This window comes from Homarus americanus, unplaced genomic scaffold, assembly GCF_018991925.1.
Source record: "Homarus americanus isolate GMGI-L3 unplaced genomic scaffold, GMGI_Hamer_2.0 scaffold13284, whole genome shotgun sequence".
Lineage (NCBI taxonomy): Eukaryota > Metazoa > Arthropoda > Malacostraca > Decapoda > Nephropidae > Homarus > Homarus americanus.
The window spans coordinates 311983-338006 of NW_024750842.1; the positions used below are offsets into that span (position 1 = coordinate 311983).

The following is a 26024-nucleotide window of genomic DNA, read 5'->3' on the forward strand; positions in this document are numbered from 1 at the left end:
TAGGCACTACTCGTAAGAGGAGGGCGTTGTGTACACTTTGAGTAAGTGCTTCTATACTGCACAAGGGTAGAAGTATATATTATTCACACAGTACCATTGTAACCGTCAACAGCGTACACACACCACACCCCCAGCCACACTACCCACACACACCACTCACTCTCCACACCTACCACACTCCCTACCCTCAATACACACTCACCACACACTCTCAATACACACTCACCACACCCTCAATACACACTCATCACACCCTCAATACACACTCACCACACCCTAAATACACACTCACCAGACCCTTAATACACACTCACCACACTCTCAATCACCTCATCACACCCTCAATACACACTCATCACACACAACACACACTCTCACACATCACACCCTCAATACACCATCACATCAACACACTCACACCCTCAATACACACTCATCACACCCTCAATCTCATCACACCCTCAATACCACTCATCACACCCTCAATACACACTCATCACACCCTCAATACACACTCATCACACCCTCAATACACACTCATCACACCCTCAATACACACTCACCACATTCCTCACACACACACACACACTCTCTCAGCGCCGGTCTTTGTTGACTTTCACTCTGTAACCAGCCTAACCTAGCTTGACCCCACCTACCTTAACCATCCTCACCGAACCTGACCCCACCTACCTTAACCATCCTCACCGAACCTGACCCCACCTACCTTAACCATCCTCACCGAACCTGACCCCACCTACCTTAACCATCCTCACTGAACCTGACCTATCCTGACCCCACCTACCTTAACCAACTTCACCTCACCTAACCTATATTAACATGTAGTAATAACAGATGAGCTTGTTGGTCAGGCCACACCTAGACTGGCCTTTCTCCTTACTGTCTTCATTACATAGTATTGTATGACCTGACCTAACTTAACCTATCCTAACTTGTCACAGCAGCAGATTAGTTAGTGTGGTACAGCAGTTGACAGGTACCGACTACCCTTCTTTCCTCTTGCTGGATTTCTCATCTGTTTAATGCATTCATCACAGCCCAGACAAACATAAACTTAACATGGTGGTCACTACAATCTTATACAATCTCCTTTTATCACTCTTATATATGTTATCATTCCACCATTATGTTGCAGGGCCCTTTGTCCAGCCACACTCAGTAGGCCATCCTGTATTTTGGCCCAACATCTTGATACATAATCCCTCTCACTCTCACTGGATGTTTTCAATCTTCTCATGTTAGCATAAAATATTTCTCTTACATCCTGTTCCTCCAACTTCCACTTCTCTCCACATTTTCTTCAAGTCTCTGCACCTTTTAAAACAACATGTCACACACAAGCCATCTCTCTGCTGCAAGACACATTATTTCCCTGTTGTGTTCTTTACATCCCCATTAAACTTCCTCGTTGATTACCTAACAGGAAAGTAATCAATCTGTGTTTTTGTTCCACCGGACTTATACGTACTCGGCCTAATCACCCTCTTCTTAAATAACATACTGTACTGCATACAACCATGTTCATTCCATCCCTGAATTCAAGTACCTTAGTTCTTTCTCCTTTCAAATTTCCCGAGCTGTGGACTTTTCCACCGTGCACACCTTCACAGCCCTCCTCAGTATGTACCCCGACACACTGATGGTACCTCGACACTGGGATAGAATTAAATTTAGTTCCACCTAAGAAAAATATCATGTAAACATAAACTATATCAGTAGTAGTTTTATTAGATTTATTGTTTTATGTGGATGAAAATATATGAACAAATAAAACACATAGAAAGTATAAAAGATTTATTTTGTTTAGTATAAATAGTTAATATATCTTTATGTATTTAATTTTCTTCTACCTGAATAAATACATTTTACACCAAGGCATAAACATATATCTTTCTCTCTTCTTATTACAGTACAGTATACTTCATCTACACTCCACCAACTACCCTGTAAAATAATCATTTCTTATTTCACCTAAACTTAAGACAACATCCTTAACAAACATCATGTATTCTTGTAATATCTAGCCTTTAGGTACATATTAGACTGGCAGACCACTAACAAGGTCAAGCTGCTGACTCCCTCACTACAATACCAATAACCTGACTCACTCACTACCTGTATGGGTTTAAAGGCTGATATACTGTAATTATTTTCCTCTAGAATGTTATACTCTAATATACAGTACTTGTTTATAAATTAATCATAAATAGCCTTCTGATATGGACCAGTAAAAGTATTTGTGTACAGTAGTCATATTATTTCACATTAATAAGCATGTACGGTACAATATTTTAAATACTTTACTTTTGGACTTGAAACATCCATAGTTCATTTGTGTAGAATCCAAAACAAGTTTGCTGATTTGGGAATCTATCAAATCGAACCAGTATGTACGGTATCGGTAAATCACATGAGAAACTGTTTCCCCGAATTTGATCATCATTTTAAATATTTGTTGTGTTACATACAGTACAGTGTATGGTCAAGTTTATGGTATAAACAGCAACTACATACTGTATGGTACTGTACTGTACCTCTGACAATGATCTAGCAAAAAGGCAGTCTGTTAAACACAAGGAAGACAGGACAAGCTGTTAAGATGAAGACAGATTAACACTCAAGTGTAATAGCTCAGCACTTTTGTGAGAGATTGAGTTCTATATAGTATAACATTAGGTACTAGTACTTGCAAGATTATTATTATTTAATTGTTTTAATTTTATTGTCTTATTATTGATAATTTTATTTAATTCATATAACACATGTACAGTACAGTACAGTACAGTACAATACAGTACAGTACAGTACAGTACAGTACAGTACATAGCATCGACATATTATATACCTTCACTTATATGAGAGTACCGTGTACAGTATTTAGGGTGTGGGGCCCTTTTGTTAGCATCAGTGTAAATGGCACTTAATGTTAAACTGTCCTGCTTCATTCTACTTAATAGTAATTTTTAAAAAAACTTGTATTTTCTTAAAAAATAGTTTTCATTAGAACTGTAGGGATGGTGTTGGGCCACGGTCCAGGTGGGTGTACTATGTCTTCAGTAAGTAAGGAGACAGTTGTACAGTCATTCACTTCCCCGACTGTAAGGATAGGTCGTGGTACTGTACCCTTTACAGCTGGATGGACCGGGATAGTCCTGGCAATAAACCAACAACCCTCAGGCCAGGAGGTGAACACTGTTTACACTCACCACCATATATAAATATTTGATAAATTCTCTATGATAATACAATACTTGTTTAAATTCTAAATGAACAATGTACAATTTTAGACAAATTTCCAACAGTGTGAGATTGTAAATTATAACATTAGTGTTTGTATCTTTAAGAGTAACAGTAACCAAGAATCTATTATGAGCTACATCAACAAAGTCTGGTGAGAGAAACTTGTTTCATCCATGACTCAGTCAGTCACTCATTAGTAGAGCTCTAACACTCATGTAAGGCATCTTCCAAAACACCTCCAAAATTATAACAATACCAGTATGATATTATCACAACACTATACAATACATGACTACAGTACAGTATATCATGTACACAAACTTTTAGCTCCCAGTAAAGAATTGCATAGAAAGTACCAATGTTTGCAGACCCAAAGTAAGGCCATTCAGTTCCTTAAAAATACATTATTATCACAGTACCAAAGGTGCATATGTTTACTGATACAATACACCAAAATCATTTCATCATATTACAAATACTGTGTTTATGATCACTGACTTTGGTCACTTGCTTCTCAAAGTGTTAGAAGAAAAAAAATACCCACCATTCATATCTGACACCTATAATATCTCTCTTCTTTTAACTTAGATACATAATTAGTTAGCTGTGTACAGGTCCATTACAGTACAGGTTGTCTATTAGAAAACAATTAATTCAATGTACCATACCTACCATACACATAAAAGTGAAAAGCAAGGGATGGTCATAATACACACAAGAATCAGTTGCACTCAGCCTACCTCAACGCAGCTCTCACCAAACCTTATGTATAACACGACACACTTCATCTTCGGTCCATATATAGTACTATAGTGTATCAAGCATAAGGAACACATTAATTACAACACCATCATATTATAGTGAAGGTCTTACTGTACTCCATACGAAGGTACAGTATAAACACAAAAGGCTTTCATTTGATTAATTTGTTACCTGTTTGTAGTTACAGTATTTACGATAACCTGCACAGTCTGGGTTTTTTTTTTATTTAACGCTACATTATTTTTCTCATAACTATAATTATTTTTATTAATATGTAATGTTATACAAATGCATGTTCTTGTTCACAATTTAAAGCAGTTGTCTGTTTGTGTTGAGCTAAAGTTATTTTCACGCACTGGTAATGTTTTCTTCCCGATCTCATTTTTCATTTGACCAACTCGGGTGATAATCAATGGGTACAAACACACCCAAGCCAAGAAATCATTCTAACTTTAAATGAAAATACTAATGTGATCAAGATGGCGGATCTAATGAGGCCAAAGTTGTCCGCCTTCAACCGGTAACATTCCTTTCTTCTTCATATTGATTGGTCGTTGATTTGGTTTCTAGTTTTTGTAGACCCTTTGTTTCCTTTACTTCATCAGCTCTTTCCTCTAATCCAACACACTCCTCCATTAAATGTGTATTGTCTTCAAAGAGGAAGTTTGTACGGTGACCCACAGCCCTATAGTATATCATTAATAACCCCCAAACACAAGGATCTTTTGATATAATAGCTCCCCGCACACAGGCTACAGTGTATATAAATAGGTACACACACAAGTAAGGCAAAGGATAACTTGTAAAATTTGATCTGTAATTAAATTCAAAATAAAGTCTACACACTCCCAGAACAAACAGACAGAAAAATATGGTGAGGACAAACCATGAGAGATGCTTCCAAATATCCTTCTGCTTGAGATGACTAAGGGTTACCACATACTGTTTAGAGCGATAAAGACCCCATCGCATTAAAGCTGGGTTGAATTTGTAAGGGTGGCTGGGGGTTTGGTGCTTAGTTGGTGAGGTGGCGTTGGGCTGTGTCTCGTCGTCCTCCGCTTCTATGAAGCTGACTAATTTAGATTTCTCCATGGCCAATTATTGACTGCTACCAGATTTCTGAGGAGTAAAATTATTATATAGTTATTGTACTATACTGTACAGTACTCCAAAAACAAATACGCTTTAGGGATATGGATAACGTGTCACTTATTCTCTAATACTACTGTAGTGTATGCATACATAATCATTTTTGTAGGTGATACTCTGAAGGTTTAGTTAACAAATACCTGTATTTACAGTTATCCAGTCATCTACTACTTTGTTCATAAACTGTTCAAATTTAAATAAAGTATACAGTACTGTATTGTCCTGCTAAATTAATATTACAGTACTGTACCATAATCTTCTAACAGCAACCAACCTATAGTTTCTGGTACAGCTCCTATAGTACAGTCACACCCACCATGGTGTTGTACAGCCCAAGGGCCACCAAGGTGTGAATTTGTTTAATGGGTAGAAGCTGTCATCAACCACACCCTAATTTGAGATGTTTGATCCAGTGTCAAGAATAATTCCAGAAGATCGGACAACTCACCATTACCCCAGAACACGATCAACAAATCACTTAACATCCAGGTTCCTAATTACTGTTAGGCAAACATAGGCAAAAATCGTAAGTTAGTTCTCAGCTAAACTAACCTAACCAAACCTAAGTTAGGTTAGATTTGATTTGGTTAAGTTAGCTGGAAAAATTAACATGCAATCTATAAAAATGTGCAGAGGTATAATGCAAAAGTTCTCCATATTCTTGGCTAATATTCTGAAATACCTGTACCTGTACCTGTACCCGTACCTGGTTAAAAAAAAACTAAATTACCTGCCGGTGACGGTTTACAACCCTAAACCGTATGGCAGTGTTTGTGGAATAATTACCTTATAAGTGAGGACACTCACCATATTAGGTTAGGTTAGGTTCTTTTAATTGTTTTTAATTCCACATTTTTCGTCTTCTTTGAAGCCCTGTCCTTTTGGTGTAGGAGGGTAGGACGGGTTATAACTCAATAATTATACATCTTCCCAAACTTTCGTTATCACCTCTGTATTCAGCACGAGAAACCGCTCTCGTAAAGTTAGGTTTAAAATATTCAATGGTCTGCTGTTTTGTTGAATACCTTTTGCACTATTGGGTTTATTATCATCAAATACAAGGATTAAGTATACTGTATATTGCCAGTGTTACACGACAGGATAAACACTGAGGTAGGGTGTTCCACAGTGTTAGTCTGGGGTATAAATGTTGGTAACAGTGGAGGTGTAGTACAATGAAATTTCAAGACCTATGTACTGTACCTGTATTGTCACTGTACACTACATACCTGCACTATGTATTGCATATTACAGGTAGCTTCAGTATTTGTATACCTGTCAATGGTGGACCGATGTCAGCTTGCATGAGTATCTGATAAATATCTTTCTAATATTTAACTTCTATGGGATATGTAGCCACAAACATCAAAATAATTTCAAGAAACATTTAACCCGCAGTAATTAGGATAAAAAATGCCATTGGTGTAATACTACAATGAATTAGTTAGTGGTTCTGTGTGACATTACCAGTTCTTGAGTCTCCAGGTACTGTAGACAACTCACCTGTGTACTGTCCCTGCCCACTGACCCAATGTGAAGGTGAACAAATTTTTCCCAGTATCTTGCCAGGTTTCTCCAGGACAAGTTTCCTCCTGTAATATTAACACTGGACCTATGCACACTAAGCACGATGGCTGGATTAAATAAGTTACCTGCTGCTGCTTCTTCCTTCCACCGTCAAATAGGCAAATTAGATTATAAATAATCTCCCAGATACCTGATAAGTTTTGCTATTGTCGTTGTAAACAAATAAGTAAGCTCAAACACCACCTGTTGCAACACTGGAATTTTTGCAAGTAACATAACATACTTCAGTACTGTCGACCCTAGTACTGGTAGATAGGTAATAATAAATTAAAATGACAAACAGGTTTATATTGGTTCATCAGTACACAGACTGCAGGTATACAAAGGTAATCCCACAATTAACGAAAAAGAAGTTTATTAATCTAGGATGACCCAAAAAAGACGGGTTTTTTTTTTTTATTTATGGCGAATTTAAGTAATCGGTCAGATAACCACAAATCTGAAAAATTTAGAGAAATGGTTGATTCTGTAATGGTACAAAACGAGTCTACAGTTTGTGAAGTCTGATTCAACACATCACAGAGAACAGACTATATACAGGGCACACTAAACAAAAAATAATAAATAGCTTTTCAGTCTATTAGTCCAGTTAGTACACCTGTCACAACTGTACATTAATACTCGCACACAATTAGCTACCAATTTCATTCTCATTCATCCTCTGACCTTCCCTTTCCCCCTGACAATTCTATATACAGTAAAATTTTGCCTCCTAAATTGAATCTAAATGAATGTGAGATTTTTTTTTACCCGATAACTTGATATGTTAAGAGATGATGTTTGTACCATAGTATTTGTGTCATTGAATATGTTGTTGTGTCTTTTTCAGCATGTCAGTACAGGGTCAGAAGTCAACGGAGGGTCGGGTCTGGTCCACTCAACACCACAGGATCCACCCTAGTGCTGACACCATACTCCACCATAACCAGGGGTAAGTCACCACCATCACCACACACCACTAAATCACCACAATAACCAGATAAGTCAAGATCCCGTCTACCAACTATATGTGTATAATTAATCCAAGTACAATAGTTTATCATCAAGCTTTATTATATTAGTTTGTGCATAGAATAACAAAGCCACGTAGTATTGTTGCTGTCACAGTTAAGTTTAGTTGAATAAAATAGTTGGGTGGGCTGTCATATATTCTGGTCTCGTTAGTGAGTAATGTATAGAGCTGTCTGGCGCAGCTAATAGTATAATTTTATAATTCAGTATCTTTTACATATGGTGTAATTCGTCAAAAAAAATCAGAAATGGGTTTTTATCGAGTTTAGTATAGTATACCTTGAAAGTTCTACCGTTTTCTCTTAACTCTGAGGGGTGACAGAAACATTTGGGTTATATTTCTTTACTTTATCATCTTTATCACTAACCGACGTGTTAGCCTCTTGGGCGATTGGTCAAGTCTCTGTTACACACTGTTGGCAAGAACTGGGCACGCACTGGCTGTATGTGGGTGGGTTATATTTGCTACTTTTAGGCCCAAAATGCATAAAAGTAATATAACTTAGTAAGCACAGCCTAAAGTAACAACTTATAACCCATCCACATAAAGTCTGAAGTCAGAACATGTCCAGTACTTGCCAACAGTGTACTGAAGCTATGTTGAAGGAAAGTGACTTAAGAATACTTCATACGCTAACTTACTTACTCGTTAAGGAAGTACATTAATAAAAGTTACTCGTGAGGACCTTTGTGTTATGTTGTGTTTGTGTACAGTGCCTTTTAACCACACCTTTATTGACCACCGAACAGTGTGTGTCACGGGAGGCTGACTCGAGGGGTAGGTACAACAGCCAGGCTCACCATTGCCTCTCACTGTTCACTCTCACCTGCCGACTTCACACTATTGTGGACAGGTGAACAGATCAACTGAACCAGGGAGTTAGGTCCTCTCGTTCAAGCAGTGGCGATAACGTCCCGTATCGTAAAATATAATGCCAATACGAGCAACCACTATCGCCTGGCCTTGCCCTCCCTCCTCCCTGCAGCGATAGGCGTATAGTAGTTACACCAGACGAACGTTCGCCAGCTTTCTGTTGCGGTAGATAGTGGTAGGCTGTTCACCTTGTGTAGGCTAAAGAATTACCACAGTCAGCAGCAGGTTAGGTTAGGTTAGGCCAGGTTAGGTTAAGTTAGATTGTCAAACACGTCACACGGGGCAGATCGCACGGGTGACAGAGACACGAGACGGAACGGAACGAAGCAGGTATCGAAGCGTTCAACTCTAACGGCATGATGTAAGTGTCCTTGGTAGCATGAAGCATGGACTAATTTATCTAATGAGCTTTTCCTCCCGGCGGTAACACGAGGAGAGAGTCTCTGTGTATTGTTGGTGGAGCCGTTCATTCACCTGTGTTGCTCTTGTGAAGTGGCGAAGTATGTGTTTTGGCGCCATGAATCAACGAACTCTTTCCGAATCGTTGCATTTTCTTTGAACCGAAGCCTTTTTTTGTTTGGTTTATTTCTTGGGTGTATAGATTGAAAGAATGGGGTGGGGTTTTTTTTCTATTCCTTCAAGTTAATGAATGACTCGTTCACAAATTCAATCAACCACTGAACGCATTACTGAAACATTCACTTTAGGTTAGGTTTAAGGTTAGGTTAGGTTAGGTTTAAGGTTAGGTTAGGTCTTAAGATGAAATAAGATGGGGCTAATCATCACAGGATCCAAAACACACCTACACACACACACACACACACACCTACACACACACACACACACACACACCTACACACACACACACACCTACACACACACACACACACACACACACACCTACACACACACACACACACACACACACACACCTACACACACCACACACACACACACCTACACACACACACACACCTACACACACACACACACACACACACACCTACACACACACACACACACCTACACACACACACACACACACACACAGGTATACGCGTTACTTGCACTTAATATCCACTACACAAGACGGTCACTCGCCAGCCTTTTCCTGTCATCGTAAAGCTGTCTTGGTGCTATAGGTCACTGGCCGGGAGTAGGTTCAATAGTGTGCTTTTTGTTTGGTTGTGGCGCGAATGTTTGACCCATGTCGACTGTAAGGTGAGGGTAAGGAGGGAGGGAGAGAGAGTTGACTACACACAGAGAGAGAGATAAACAAAAGACTAGAGACCACAGACGCGTGACACACTACTGACCCCCCACTCCCCAGCCCCCCCCTGCCCTCACTGCACCCCACCCAACCCCATCCCGCCACACAATACCAACCGCTGTCCTTTGGTGTTCCAGTGTGTGTGTGTGTGTGTCGCCCCTCACAATGGCCCCCCTCCCCCCTGTGTCGTAAGTCATGAGTCTCACCTCTAGACAATTGATCTTCGTTTAGTCGTGTGTTTGAACGTTAAGGTGGGCGGCTGGTACGCCATCTTGTCTCCTCACAGCTTATCGCCTCTTATGTTGAGTCTCTGTGGGGTAACATAGTAACATTAGTGCCCGGGGTAACATAGTAACATTAGTGCCCGGGGTAACATAGTAACATTAGTGTCCGGGGTAATAGAGTAACATTAGTGCCCGGGGTAACATAGTAACATTAGTGTCCGGGGTAATAGAGTAACATGCTTTAACTTGTCTCTGTACTCAAGATCCCTAATACCCGGGATTAGTCTTGTCATTCTCCTCTGAATTCTTTCCAGAACTGAACTGCGTAATCCAAGTGAGGTCTCACAAGCGCAAGATGTAGTTTTAGGATGACCTCGCTAGTCTTGTAACTAACACTCCTCTGTATGAACCCAAGTACTTTATTAGCCTTGTTACGAGCAAATACACATTGTTTACTTGGCTTAAGATTCTTACTTATCATTACTCCTAAATATTTCTGGCAGTCGAATTTCTCTATACTATACCAGATGTACAATGATGTTATATGGAGGAGGAAGGAAGCAAGGAGGGAATGAGGGAGGGAAAATGTCCATGAGAGAGGAGAAGGAGGGAAGGAAGAGATGTGAGGGAGGGAGTGTTGACCGGAGTGAAGGAAGGACGAAGGGTATGGGGGCGGGGGTGAGGGTAGAAGGATAGGGAGGTGGTGAGGGGGGAGGAAACTAACGGAGAGGGTGAAGTGAGGCGTGGTGGTGAGAGAGACCAGGGGGGGGTCACGCCTTGGTGAGATGGAGTGTGTGTGGGAACCCTGTTTTACCAGGATCATATAGAGGAAGCACTCTCTCTCTCTCTCTCTCTCTCTCTCTCTCTCAGTGAAATAATGGGAGTTCAAGTAGTGGTGGTGGTGGGGTCAGGGAGACACGTGTGAACCTTGTACTTCCGGCAGGTGAGGACGTGGGTTTAGGTGGGGTGGTTGGAGGTCATCTAAGGTCACGGGGTCAGATGGGTCGGATGGTCAGTGAGTGGAAGGGTCAGTCCAGGTGGAGGTGAGTCACGGTACACCTGGGCGTCATTACCTGGAGGTCATTACCGGGGGTCATTACCTGTGTGTGTGTCAATTCAGTCAGTTTAGATACGTCCTCACATCACCAATTTCGAGGGAAAGTTGACATATGAACCTTTGAGAATCCGAAACCGCTGTAATGACACCTTTAACGCCAGGTGCCACTCAAGACTACTAAATCCAGCGCCAGCACGAGCAATCATCTGTGCCTGGCGTTCCCGTCCACTACACATTGTCACATTTTCAGAAGCAAGACCTGTTGAATGTTCTATAGTACGGAGAGAGAGAGAGAGAGAGAGAGAGAGAGAGAGAGAGAGAGAGAGGAAATACTTTAAAGTGAGCGTTCTTGACTGAGCTGTAAAGTACGTCATAAGTGCATCAAGGTGTTGGGAACAATAGTGTACCGTAATTACAGGTGAGTAAGGTTAATATTTCCCCCCAGGTAGTGATGATGACAGGTGTTTCTTAATGACCCCAAGCAGCCTTTGACTCACCTGTCCTTGCCACCTGTGTCGAAGGGTTCAATAACTACTAAGGTCATTAACCATCCAACAAGAATAGTAATTAAGATCTTCCATTCATTGGTTGTTAGGGAAAGGCCATTAAGCTATTTGGTCATAGGTTGAGGATTTCTACTGGTACCGGAAATAACCTCATGAGTGACAGCCATATTGTGGTATTGCTTATCACTCACCCACCACACCACCACACCTCTACACCTCCTCCACACCACCACCACACCTCCACCACATTTCCACACCTCCCCAAGGAACACGAAACTACTCAACAAAATCTGGCAAAATCCGTCAACTGGCCAGATTTCATGTTCTTCCCGATTTAATGACTGAGTATAAATCATTGTCAGTATTATCTTGTCATTGTTTGATAATCTGGAATGGTGTGTGTGATATTTGTGTAATTATTGTAATGTTATGCTCAACTGGTTCGTCTTTTACATTGTAGTCTAAGATTCACCTGTATGTAAAATATATTCTCAGGTGTTATTATTATTATTATTATTATTATTATTAGTAGTAGTAGTAGTAGTAGTAGTAGTAGTAGTAGTATTGTTGTTATTATTATTATTATTATTATTATTATCATTATTATTACACCTCAGAGGTCAATATGTCACAACAGTAGCGATTTTACAGGTGTTTGTTGACGTTGATAAAACATGACAACCACAGGATATCCGTCTCCATGCGGATTTCCAGTGACGTCATGACCTGCCTTATGATGACCGATGGGACGAACAAACAGTCATCAGTTTCCAGGCAATAACGATGACTATTATTTTATTTGGTTGTTTTTTTTTATAATAAATTAATTAATAAAACTGTTAAATAATGTTAAGATTTAATTGGCTTAACATCTCATAGTGCTTCGATACAGCTTCACCCACCAGCTCATGAACCGAAATGATTTACTCGAAATTGCTCGTTGCTTCGCTCTGTAGGTTGTCGTTTGGGTGATTGGTGAGGCGAGGAAGACATCAGCTCACTGGAATTGACGATAAATTAACGAGGAATACTTTACGAGGAATACTTCGGTTCCCTCCAGTGACTAGGATATTTGGAGGACGTAGTGATGAGGATATATGCTACTCCAGGAGGATAGGTGGACCACAGTCTTGGATATTATTGTCAGGGCAGTAAGATGGTTGTGAGTATAAATAATTGTACTGTGTGTGTGTGTGTGTGTTATCATCTGGAATAATTTGATGTGTGTAAGAAGCTGTTAAGAACTTCCTGGTATAAGTGAAATAAGAAGTAATGGTAGTTTGAGTTAGTAATGACCCTTAGTAACTTGGCTTGGTATATAAGCTGACTAACCAAACAAAACTAACCAACCAAACTAACCTAACCTAACTAGTGTGTAAGGTAGAGAATGTTTTAGTTAGGAAACATGACATTTAAGATACCAAGAACCTCACCCAGTAACATTTCTCAATCAATTAGGTTAACTTACGTAATGTGTGTGACCACTGTTGGACTCCGTGAGGTGGTGTTGTAGAGTCATGACCAAGGCAGTTTAACAAGTGTAATTACAAACGTACCCAATTCGTTGTGACGTAACTACCAGTCACCAGGTAGTTGTGTAACTCGTGTTGTTATTTACGTGTTGTAGCGTTTATCTGTTCTAACCTAACCTTTCCTTCTTCCCTCCTTCTCTTCATCTCTCCTCCCTCCCTCCCTTCTTCCCTTCCTCCCTCCCTCCTCCTGGGTGGGTGAGGGACGTAATTTCAAGAGATATATGTAACTCCTTTACCTGCCTCCCGGATGTGGCTCACGGTCACGCTGTACACCTGCCTCACCCCTTACCTGCCTCACCCCTTACCTGCCTCACCCCTCACCTGCCTCACCCCTCCACTAGCACCACCAACAGCATCACAACAAGCACCATATTTAGTAACAGCACCGGGAACTAGCAGCACTAACACCTCGAAGCACTTATCACGGGCAGGAGATGCTGTATATACCTCCTTGTACTACCATTAACGACAGGAGCAGGAGCTTATAAAACCCATCCTCCTTGCCCCCCTCCCCTTCCTTCTCCCTCCCTCCCTTCTCCCCTCCCCTTCCTTCTCCCCTCCCCCCTTCTCCCCTCCCCCCCCTTCCTTCTCCCCTCCCCCCCTCTTCCAAATCACCCCCAGGATCGTCTTCATCTCACGGGAGTCTTTGAGAAAATGATTAACCGTGATGCCTCGACCCCTCGACCCCTCACTCGACCCGTCTCTTGCTTCATCTTCCCATATACTCACACTTCCTTGTTCATCCATCTGTCTATCCCACATTCTTCACCCATCCACTCACCTATCACACCCTTGTTCATCCACTCAACCAACTACTAAAATCATCCACCTGCAGGACAGACTCTCATCATCTTTTTTCTCTCTCTTCCTTTCTCATTATTTCTCATTCTGTTTCTCTTTCACACAAACTCTCTCTCTCTCTGTCTCTCTCTCTCTCTCTCTCTATCTCTCTCTCTCTCTCTCTGACTTAATGCTACATAATAATAATAATAATAATAATAATAATAATAATAATAATAATAATAATAATAATAATAATAATAATAATAATAATGGTTGCCCCTCGTATAACGAGGATGGTCGGCCCTAGGGCCACCTAGGCGTGAATTTGTTTAAGGCGTAGAAGCTGTCGCCAACACCACAACCACACCCTGAGTTAACGAGCTGCATGACCCAGTGTTTAAGGTGTAGAAGCTGTCACCAACACAACAATCACACCCTTAGTTAACGAGCTGCAGGACCCAGTGTCAAGGAATAGTCCGAGAAGACCGGACAACTCGCTAACTGCACTGGCTATCCATTACCCCGGATCACGATCCCAATTACTGCCTAGGGATCGAACCCGTGCTGACCATTACATAATATTACACTACAGTCGGACTTGGTGGAGTTAATGGTTCAGTGTCACGTCATTGTTTCCTTCACGCGTCACCTGTTACTACACTCACTGTTATTGTCACTCCTTACGTGTGTTGAGTAGCGACAGGTGTGTGTACTTGAGTTACCTGACCTTGATTGCCTACCTGTTCTTACCTTCTAGAGACACAGGTATTACGGCTTCATTTCTTATAGTTTGTTGGGGGTTTTTTTATTATAAGTTGTTAATGTCTAACCCAACCAACCCAACCCAACCTAACCCAAGGAGTAGGTGTAACGTGGGGATGAGAGACCCTTAGGTGAAGACTGGTGTAATTATGACGTGTAGCTTCCTGGCTCCTTGTGTGCGTACAGGTACTCTAACCACTAGGTCCACCATCCTGTCTGTTAGTGCTGGACCTCTCTCTCTCTCGCCTCACCCTAGGGAACGCCGTGTAAGTCGCCTTCAGGAGAGAGAGTTTAGTTATGAGTGAGCGTGTGTGGTTGTGGGGCGTTCTACGAGGGTCCTGTGGGGGTGGTGGTGGGGGGCGTGGAGTGGGTTGAGGGTGGAGTGGGTTGAGGGTGGAGTAAGCGTGGGGTGGAGTGGGTTGAGGGTGGAGTAAGCGTGGGGTGGAGTGGGTTGAGGGTGGAGTAAGCGTGGGGTGGAGTGGGTTGAGGGTGGAGTAAGCGTGGGGTGGAGTGGGTTGAGGATGGAGGAAGCGTGGGCGTGGGGTGGAGTGGGTTGGAGGTTAGGTTAGGTTAGTGTATAAATAACCTTCACTACGGTACAAAGATGGCTGCTTAAACCCTCAGGTAAATACTTTGTTATTGTTTTTGTACGGCTGTTGGGCAGGTGTGAGAGCGTAAATGACTTTCACCTGAGATACATTACTGTGGCCGGGTTCTTTGATGTGTCTTACGATAATATTTTACCTTAATTTATTTTGTTGACTGTTTTTATTTATTGTATTTTCTCTTTATTTGTTTAATTTTCTCTTTAATTGTCTTATTTTCACTTTATTTGTCTTATTTTCACTTTATCTTATTTTCACTTTATCTTATCCTTATTTCATTTTATATAGTTTATTTATTTGTTGACGTATTTACTTGTTTTTCTTGTGTGCTTATACAATAATTTACTAATTTGGTGATGGATGAGTGGAATGGATGGATGATGGATTGTGGATGACAGTGTAAGTAGAGGAGACCGGGATGGATGAGTGAGGTATTTTCATTACTTTTCGTTGACCTGGTTTAAATACTTCCCTACTGGACCTGGTTTAAATACTTTCCCTACTTTCCTTCACCTGGTTAAATACTTCCTACTTTCCTTCACCTGGTTTAAGCCACTTCCCTACTCCTTCACCTGGTTTAAATACTTCCCTACTTTCCTTCACCTGGTTTAAATAATTCCCCACTTTTCGTTGTCTGGTTTAAATACTTCCCTACTTTCCTTCACCTGGTTTAAATACTTTCCCTACTTTCCTTCACCTGGTTAAATTATTCTCATACTCCACCTTGATGGACTGATAATAATAATAATAATTTACTGTGAGAATATCGTCACCTAACCTAAAGTGACATTAACTTTGTGCTCCATAAGATACAAGACGTTACCCCTTCCACACCCCTATCTTCCCCCCCTCGTCACCCCTTCCACACCCCCATCTTCCCCCCTCGTCACACCTTCACCAATCAGTAAGGTAGGTAGATGGTTTTAAGGTGTGACAGTATGATATAAAGTGCGTGGGAAGAGAGTGTGTGTGTGTGTGTGTGTGTAATAATAATAATAATAATAATTAACGGTTTTATTGAAAGAAGCTTGGCAGCCAGAAGGCTGATATACAGTTACATATTTGCAGGGGAATGGGTTACAATTACAAATAATATACAAGTGACATAAATTGACACAAAATAAGACATATAGTAGCAGATGGGGATCAGCTCAGAAATACAGTTCATTTCAACATAGTGACAGTGTAGGGGAGCAGTGTTTACAAGGAGTGAATACACTGATTTATTACATGTGTGTGTGTGTGTGTGTGTGTGTGTGTGTGTGTGTGTGTTTACCTGATGATAATGTCTCGCTGTTGAGTTTATTATTATTAGTAGTAGTAGCAGCAGTAGTAGTAGTAGTAGTAGTAGTAGTAGTAGTAGTAGTAGTAGTAGTAGTAGTAGTAGTAGTAGTAGTAGTAGTAGTAGTAGTAGCGCATTTACCAGTATCCTTGTGTGTGTGTGTCTCTGTAGTCACTTCATAAATGTATTCACCTTAGTGACCTCTTGGAGCTGCTGTGTGGTGGGAGGTCAGAGGTCAAGGTGACAGCTTTGAGGACGGAACGAATTACCTAAAGACAATATATTGTATACTTGACCTTATAGCTACTGTGTTTAGAGGTCAAAGGTCAAGGTGATATATTTAGATAAATTTGACCCTATACTTGGAGCATAAGTTGGGAACGGAGAGAGTGTGTTGGGGGGGGGGTGACTCTTGGGAACGGAGAGAGTGTGTTGGGGGGTGACTCTTGTATCCTGGGACCCTTAAAGTTTATTTACTGTGTTAAGTTATCCGGATGTTCGTGTTCGCCTTTACTGACATAACTGGTGGATGAAAGTTTATCTCACGTTAGGGACGTTTTCTGGAGAGTAACTTAATTGTTATTCTTCTGGATGTAAATAATAATGTCATAGTTTTTATAATTATTACTTTTTTATTGTTTTGTTGTGGCATTTTGTAATGTACCTTATTAATTGTGATTAATTTTGAGTATTGAAACCAAAACACTTGACCTAACCTAACCTAACCTAACCTAACCTAACCTAACCTTAACCTAACTGGTAACCCTTGAAGAGCTTGTGGGTGTTGCCAGGGTGCAGGGATACTCATATACACAACGCCTCTGTGTAGACCTTGTTGGTCTTTGGTAATACTGGTACATATCACGTTCACCACTGGGTAGTTACTGATCTGATGTGACCCCAGTTAAAGGGAGAGTTAAGTTAATAGCACCACACACACACATACAGTATAACAGAACACACAACTTGACCCCCAAAGCTCAGTCACTTAGATGAATCACGGCTGAGTCATGCCACACAAGGGGTGACACACACACACACACACACACCAGGGGACGACCACACCATTACTGTATGTGACATTCTTCATATACATATATATATATATATATGTATGTATGTATGTGTGTGTGTGTGTGTGTGTGTGTGTGTGTGTTAATGTGTGACTCTTAATAGACGTGTGTGTAAGGTGTGGCCAGGTGTAGGCTTGACTCAGGCACATCTTACTACAGGAAATTCTCTAGTGTCATCAACATCATCATCTGTCTGAGTCACCATTGCGTCTCTTCCTGTCAGTTCAATATATCGAACATACGAGACACTGTCTCTCGGACATGGATACACTTCCCACCGTAAGTAACTCACCCTATGGATCACCTGACAAAGACTCACGTGTGACCTGAGGTGCTGCTGGACTGTCTCCTATAGGAGAGACTGCTAGCTGGAGACGCGGCCATGAGAGGAAGATGTCGTCACTAATCTGGGTGTGTGTGGAGGGTAGCTTCTTGAGTAACACGGTCATGTCGCCGGGTTACACACAAGAACACAAGAAAATAAGGAGTCTGCAATAGGCCGGTTGGTCTGTACATGGCAGCTCCTGTCGAGAGTTACTACCACTCTCTATCATTCATGAATCTATCTAGCCTCCTTTTGAAACTTTCCAGAGTTCCAGCACTTACTGCAAAATTGCTAAGCTTGTTCCACTCGTCCACCACCCTACTTGTGAACTAGTTTCTTCCTATCTCCCTCCTAAACCTAAACTTATCCAACTTAAATCCGTTGCTCCGAGTCCTATCCTGCTCGGATATTAAAAGAACTTTATCTATATCCCCTTTATTGATTCCTTTCACCCACTTAAATACTTCTATCATATCTCCCCGCACTCTTCGTCTTTCTAGGGAATGCAAGTTTAGTTTCTTTAACCTATCCTGATATGGAAGGTTTCTAAGTCCCGGAATCATTTTTGTCATTCTTCGCTGCACCGACTAATCGCGTGGTGGTGAGAACTCTGGGTCAATGAGACTGACCTCTCTTGGGTCAGGTGTGGACAGCTTGTCCAGGTGCAGCTTCTTGAGTAACACGGTTATATAGCCGGGTTAACTCAGGTACCTTGTGGCCGTGACCTCTCCTGGGTCAGGTGGGTTACCATGAGGGCCTCTACTGGTCAGGTGGGTTACCATGAGGGCCTCTCCTGGGTCAGGTGGGTTACCATGAGGGCCTCTCCTGGGTCAGGTGGGTCACCATGAGGGCCTCTACTTACTGTTATACGTGTTGTACTTCTCTGAGCTGTGGTCTGATAAACAATCATTACAGAACCATCATCAAGGGGACAGGTATAGGGCCAGTGACCTTGTGGTGAAGGAGAGGCACAAGTCCTGTAGGATGGTGGGATAGGGGAGGCGGAGGTGGGGATAGAGGAAGGTAGATTGGGTTGGGGTCAAGTGATGGATATAAGAGGGGGGGGAGGGGGGGGTACACTGTGTGTTTGTGTACAACTGTAGCCCATAAACAAGCCTTATGTTACAAGGTTGGCAAATTACTCCCCAGTGCATTATATACAGAGGCTTATACATACACCTTAATATACACACATAGGTACACACACACACACACAAGTACACATAGCAGTTATCTCTTGCATACATAACTCACTACCGTGTATAAACTCTCACTGCGTGTATTAGCTGGAGACATAATTGAAGGTCTTTTAAAGTCTAGTAAACAACTCGAGTAAACAATGTGTATCACTTGTTGTTAACTAATGGTAGTTCAAGTACAGAGACCTTCTACAAGTGAGGTGGTTTAGGTTATGTAATGAGGTGATTAGAGTAAACAAGGCGTCTGGCTGTACTCCCTGGGGGGGGGGGGAGTTCAGTAGCTAGGGAAAGACACTGAGAGGTTCCTCTGTTCATGGTGTTTACTCTCTGTTGCTTACACTTAAAAACTAAAAAAACCCGGTGACGCAGTTAACTAGCAGTGACCTTGAACGATGTACCCAATTATGGTTAAGTCATTATGGTGTTGATATTACGGTCGTTATGTATAAACCATCTCAACAACATGTAAACATTGTAAAGACGTAATAATTAATGAGAGAGAGCTATCCCTTCCTGTTGACTTCTGACGACGCTAGGACACATATATAGGTAGATTAGGTTAGGATAGGGTAGGTTAGGTTAGGTTAGGGTTGGGTAGGTTAGATTAGGTAGCAAGTATCCTTTAGCGGGGGTAAGGTAGTTATATAAGTGGAAGAGAACGGGAAGGAAAATACCAGCTTCTAATTGGTGGGTAATACCGTGGAACTCGATCTAACACTGATGTCATTGGTCTTTCAGTGCCACGCAAGACAGATGTGTGTGTGTGTGTGTGTGTGAGTGACTAGGGTGTGTGTGTGTGTGTGTACTCCGCCAGACCATAGTGACAGACCTCCTTGTCCATGCGTTCAAGTCGAAATAAACAAATAGGAAAAATATGTAAATTAAATAATAGTTTTATTAAATCTGAAAAAAATAGAATCGAACGAAAAACAATTTTTGAAAACACATGAATTAAACTATTGTGTGATTTAGAACTTTTGATATGGTTAGGTTAGGTTAGGTTATGAATTAGAACTTTTAAGCTAATAAGTGAAGTCTTAATATAACCTGAAAATATTTTACTGGTTTCTTAGAATATACTTATGCTTTGTTAAAATATCCCCACACATACACCTGAGATGCAATACACCAGCTGTTTATGTCCTAATTAGCTCTCGTGTTTACCTGGTCGAGTTATTAGTGTACCATCATTGGGAGCACACATTAGTAGTTATCTTGATTCTTAAACAATTGTCTTTATTGTTAAATTATATAAAGTATTAAAATTCTTTCATAAACATCCTGCTGACCAACAAATTGTATAACTTGGTTTACGTAAAAGAGAAATACATTATTGCCATCTATATCCGGGTTATACAATATTTACAAAAATAAATCGATTAGGACCCAAAAATTGATCCTAGGGTACGCCGTATGTATAAGTTTTTTCTCTAAATTAAGAGAAATACCTTGGATATATTTTAAAGTCATTGGTGAGTTTATACGTTGAAGTGAGACATAGTTACTGAGTAAATAAAAGGCTACCTGGCAATCTTCTCAGTCAGTGGACGACCCCTTCTCAGGACCCTCGGAGCAGAGCAGTCAGTACAGTGGTGTCAGTGGTAAGAGGAGGTGAAGCATCTTTTAAACTCTGCTGACGTGAGTGGACAGCCCAATCTTCCTCGTCGTATTGGTGGTGGTCTGTCTGTTTCTCTCTCTGTATTTATGTGAACCTGATATACGTGTTCGTTTAGTGAAGTAAAATCGGCGTATCTTAATTAATTACATATACTTTTTACGTGTTGTTATGGAGAGATCTTGTAGAAGTGATGTGTATCCATAAGAAAATAAGAATGGAGGAAACTACAGCAGCCATACTGGGCAGTCCCGTTTACACCCAACCCCTATCGCTCATATATCCACCCAACCTATGTTTGAAGCTATCCAGAGTGTTCGAGTTAATGATGATGTTTGGTAACTTGTTCCATTCATCCACTACTCTGTTTCTAAACCAGTGTTTACCTATCTCGCGCCTAAATCTAAATTTGTCTAATTTAAAACCATTATTACGAGTTCGCTCCTGGTTGGATAGTTTGAGTACCTTTGTAATGTCCCCTTTGTTTAGCCCTGACTTCCACTTATACACCTCTATCAGGTCGCCCCTCGCTCTACGTCTCTCGAGGGAGTGCAAATTAAGATGCTTTAACCTGTCTCTATACTCAAGGTTCCTATTGCCCGGGATTAGTCGTGTCATTCTCCTCTTGAATTCTTTGTAGGGGTTCTATATCCATTCTGTTTTGAGGCGATAATATTTTGTTATCGATGTGACGTAATTTGCAGGATAACAGTGACGTAATTAGTTAATTTTACAACTTGGAGCACATGCCACGTTGTTGTTGTTGTAGTGTAAACAAAGTAGTAATAACGTCTGCCATTCATCCTGTGTTAAGTGTTCCTATAATGACACGATGACATTAACTTTGTACATCTTCAAATATTTGTGTGTGTAGGGGGGTAAATGCGTGTAAATTTGAGTGAGTGCATATAAATTTGAGTGTGCGTGTAAATATGAATGTGAGTGCGTGTAAATTTGAGTGTCAGTGCGTGCGAATTTCAGTATCAGAGTATTGTCCCTTTATCTGAGGGTTGGCGACCACAGTCCTCCACTCTAAATGTTCTCAGGCTGTTTTGACCAATCCTCTAAGATTTTGTATCTCTGGGGACCCATTGTTTAATTTCATTCACCCATCCTAGTCTCTACGTTCCCCTGGCCCTCGTACCCTCAACTTTATCCAATATTATATGTTATTATCCCTTTCATCCCTAATTATATAACCAAAGTATCTAATTTTTCTTTCCCTGTATATTTTAAGTATTTTCCTTAAAGTTTTAGCTGATCTTAGTATTTATTTTCCTGCCAGTGGAATTATTTTAAGCATTTTCCTACACCGCCACCAGCAGACATCTGAGCCCCTTTCTCGTGTCTGCTGGAAGTGGCTTTAATCAATGTATTTAAAGTCTAATAAATACAAAGTAAGAATAATAAAAAGTATCATAATTTGGTATAATCATGAGAACATTATCACACATTTAGTAAGAACAAGTGAACTGGTCTTGGCGTTACTCAACCAACACAAGGAAAGTTTTGATTCAGAAATGGGAACGAGAGAGAGGCCGGGTCTTAAGCTTCGCCCCCGTGTAATGAAAAAAAATAGGAGAAGTTTAGTATTATTTCTTAGGTGAGAAAATGGGAACGATGGAACGGGTCAGTGAAGAAGTGTGTCAGGTAAGGTGGTCGTCGAGAGGTGTGGAAGTGGGAAATACACTGGACGCTCTTTATTAGGGACGAAGGTTCGATCCCCCCCCTGTGGTGATACTCGAGTCACGGGAATGGGTCTCTGAATTAACCTAACTTAATCTACTCTAACCTAACCTTACTTAATCTAACACAACCTACGTAAACCTAACCTAACCCAAGACTCTGACCCACACAAAGAACCTACATCACCTTAACCCATTCCAAGTAAGACTCAAAACACAGGTATGATACAAGTTTAACCTCGAGTTGTAAGCGAGATAACGAGTCTGGATTACGGTACAGTCTCAGCTCAGTTTGGATGACATGTTAGTTCTCGATAGCTGGAGAAAGTGAGCCAGTTCAGGTATTTGTTCTCGTGTCTTCGTCTGCAGTAATGAAGAATGATTGAAATTCCTTGATGTAAGAGCTCGTGTGTGTGTGTGATGATAAGTGGTATTCCTGGAGTAGTAAGTGGGTTTTTAGAACTATTACTGTCATTAGTGTTCTGTTTTAGTATTATTGTTATTGCCTTCTCGGATACTTGTGAAAAATTCGAATTTAGAATGATCGTAACTCGGGATTTAGAATGATCATAACTCGGGATTTAGAATGATCGTAACTCGAGATTTAGAATGATCGTAACTCGAGATTTAGAATGATCGTAACTCGGGATTTAGAATGATCGTAACTCGGGATTTAGAATGATCGTAACTCGGGATTTAGAATGATCATAACTCGGGATTTAGAATGATCGTAACTCGGGATTTAGAATGATCATAACTCGGGATTTAGAATGATCATAACTCGGAATTTAGAATGATCATAACTCGGGATTTAGAATGATCATAACTCGGGATTTAGAATGATCATAACTCGGGATTTAGAATGATCATAACTCGGGATTTAGAATGATCATAACTCGGGATTTAGAATGATCATAACTCGGAATTTAGAATGATCATAACTCGGAATTTAGAATGATCATAACTCGGGATTTAGAATGATCGTAACTCGGGATTTAGAACGATCTTAACTTAACACGAATACAACCCGACGATACAGTAAATTGATACACAAAATAAAATGTCTAACTCTGGTGATTCTCGTGCTGTGTTTTGATGCAATATAGATTTGAACGTGAGGTAGAGTATCGGGTGTTGTGCCCTGGTCGTGGGGGAGAGTCACTTGAAGATGCTGCCCTCGATGAGAAGATGTCAGGACCTCGCCAAGTGACCAGTGAGGCAGAACGGGTGGGTGTTGATTTATCGGGTGTTAGTGAAGAAGTCTTGTTGAATCGGGTGTGTGGGTGGTGGTGGTGGGTGGTGATGTGTGTGTGGTACAATAGTGGTAGCAGGGAGGGATGTGTGGTGTTAGTGGTAGATAAAGATGTGAGGTAATGATGGTTTTGTCAGGTGTAGAGGTACTTGTGTTTGTCTGCGTGTCTCTTGTCAGGTGTCATACAGTGGCAGTGTCATACGAGTTATAATCCTGATGGTGCCAAGTAGAAAAAAACGTGTACAGGTGTCAAATAGAACATGTATAGGTGTCAAGTGTCCTTCGTAGTGTCAAGTGGGAGGACGACCTTGGGCTCAGCATGGAAGGGACTAGAGGTGTGAAGGCCTGTCTTGTCATGGTCTAACCTTCCTCACGACAACAGTTAAGTTAACACCAAGCAGACCAAACACCTGTACTTACCCTGCTGTTAAGTTTATTAAGGCAGTTAAGTCAACACCAAGCAGACCAAACACCTGTACTTACCCTGCTGTTAAGTGTATTAAGGCAGTTAAGTCAACACCAAGCAGACCAAACACCTGTACTTACCCTGCTGTTAAGTGTATTAAGGCAGTTAAGTCAACACCAAGCAGACCAAACACCTGTACTTACCCTGCTGTTAAGTTTATTAAGGCAGTTAAGTCACCACCAAGCAGACCAAACACCTGTACTTACCCTGCTGTTAAGTGTATTAAACCTCCCGTGTGTTTTATGACGCTTGTGTCTCGTTTTTTTATGTGTTAACTTGAAAAAGGTAAGACTGAGGTGGTAATGCTTCTAGTTTCGTCGTTCGTATGTGTGTGGATGACTCGATGTGGATGACTGTCTGTGTAGATAACTGTCGGTGTTGATGACTGATTTTGTGGATGATTGTCGATGAGGATGACTATCTGTAGTGTTTTTCTGTGTGTGTGTGTGACGAGAGAGAGAGAGAGAGAGAGGTGTGGCAGATAAGATGTTATTACCTACATACAAGAGATCAGGGTCACTTTACATCAATTATCATGACTAGAAACCGTAAAGTAACTCGTAACACAGGTAAACAATTTATCATTACTACCTGTTGGTATCATTAATTCGTGGTGGTTGTGGTAGTAGTAATGGTTGTTGTGGTTGTGTGACAATCTTGCAGTAGTTGTTTTAGTGAGGCAGTAAGGTCAATGCGAGTCAATCAAAAGTCAGTGTGAGTCAGTCAAAAGTCAGTGTAAGTCAGGTCAATGTGAGTCAGTCAAATGTCAGCGTGAGTCAGTCAGAGGCGATTTCCACATCGCCATTCAGGGGAAAAACTATGACATTATCAAATACTTCAGGTTCTTTATTGTGTGTAAGTATATATGTATGTAAGTATATATGTATGTATGTATGTATGTAAAGTATGTATACATCACCATTATTATTATAATTAGTAGTATTGTTATTATTGTTGTGACTTATTATTATTATTGTTATCATTCAAATATTACACAAACAATTAACAAAAGTCTAAAATTAAACAATAACACAACAGCTGTGACGATAAACAAAAGAGCAGTAGTATAGAAGTGGTGGTCAGCTTGTGTTACGGTATTCCCTGTGTGTGTGATGTCTTAATACTCACACACACACACACACACACACCAGAAAGAATATATGTGTGTGTGTGTGTGTGTTGTCATTATACTCACACACATGGAGGTTGGAGAGCGAGTTTTTCCCTGGAGGGTGACTACTGGAGGGTCAAGGTTGAGTGTTGATGACATACACGACACTGAACCGATTCTCTTGTCTTGTTTATCATCTGGCACTGGTCCCGTCTAACACTCTCACTAATGGTCAATGTATTCGACTTCTGTGGGGTTGACTTAGTGGGTTTTTTTACGATTTTGACGATTTTTTTTGGTTTGGCGATTTTTATTTAAGTTTGGCGATATTTACTGAAAGTTTGGCGATATTTTCTCCAAATTTCTGGGAGTCGTGACGTCATGTATCTGTTTCTGGGAGTCGTGACGTCATGTATCTGTTCCTGGGAGTCGTGACGTCATGTATCTGTTCCTGGGAGTCGTGACGTCATGTATCTGTTCCTGGGAGTAGTGACGTCATGTATCTCTCTCTCAGGTAGTAGATTATTACCACAGAGGCGTCGGAATCTCTCTCTCTCACACACACCTGTCTGAATCATCGTGTGTGTGTGAGTAACTAATTGGCCAGGAAATCCGACTCTTTTTAAGTTCACCTGT

The 26024-nt window shown here is 40.9% G+C and overlaps 1 protein-coding gene and 1 long non-coding RNA gene across 5 annotated transcripts in view; one reads left to right on the forward strand and one right to left on the reverse strand.

Moving 5' to 3' along the window:
• Positions 1-1798: 1798 nt before the first annotated feature.
• Positions 1799-7221, reverse strand: LOC121854225. 4 transcript variants are annotated; one of them, XR_006086513.1, is made up of 2 exons: positions 6887-7221; positions 1799-5139 (listed from the first exon to the last, which is right to left on the reverse strand). It is a non-coding gene; the product is annotated as an uncharacterized LOC121854225 (long non-coding RNA). The 4 variants fall into 4 exon arrangements; XR_006086512.1 differs by having other exon boundaries at positions 6822-7221; XR_006086510.1 differs by lacking the exon at positions 6887-7221 and adding an exon at positions 6673-6815.
• A 365-nt stretch (positions 7222-7586) lies between these two features.
• The window catches only part of LOC121854226 (metalloreductase STEAP4-like), a 41221-nt gene continuing 22783 nt past the window's right edge, over positions 7587-26024 (forward strand). Inside the window, exon 1 of the mRNA XM_042348734.1 lies at positions 7587-7687. Coding sequence (XP_042204668.1) covers positions 7587-7687 — 101 coding nt within the window. The remainder of the gene's footprint in view (positions 7688-26024) is intronic.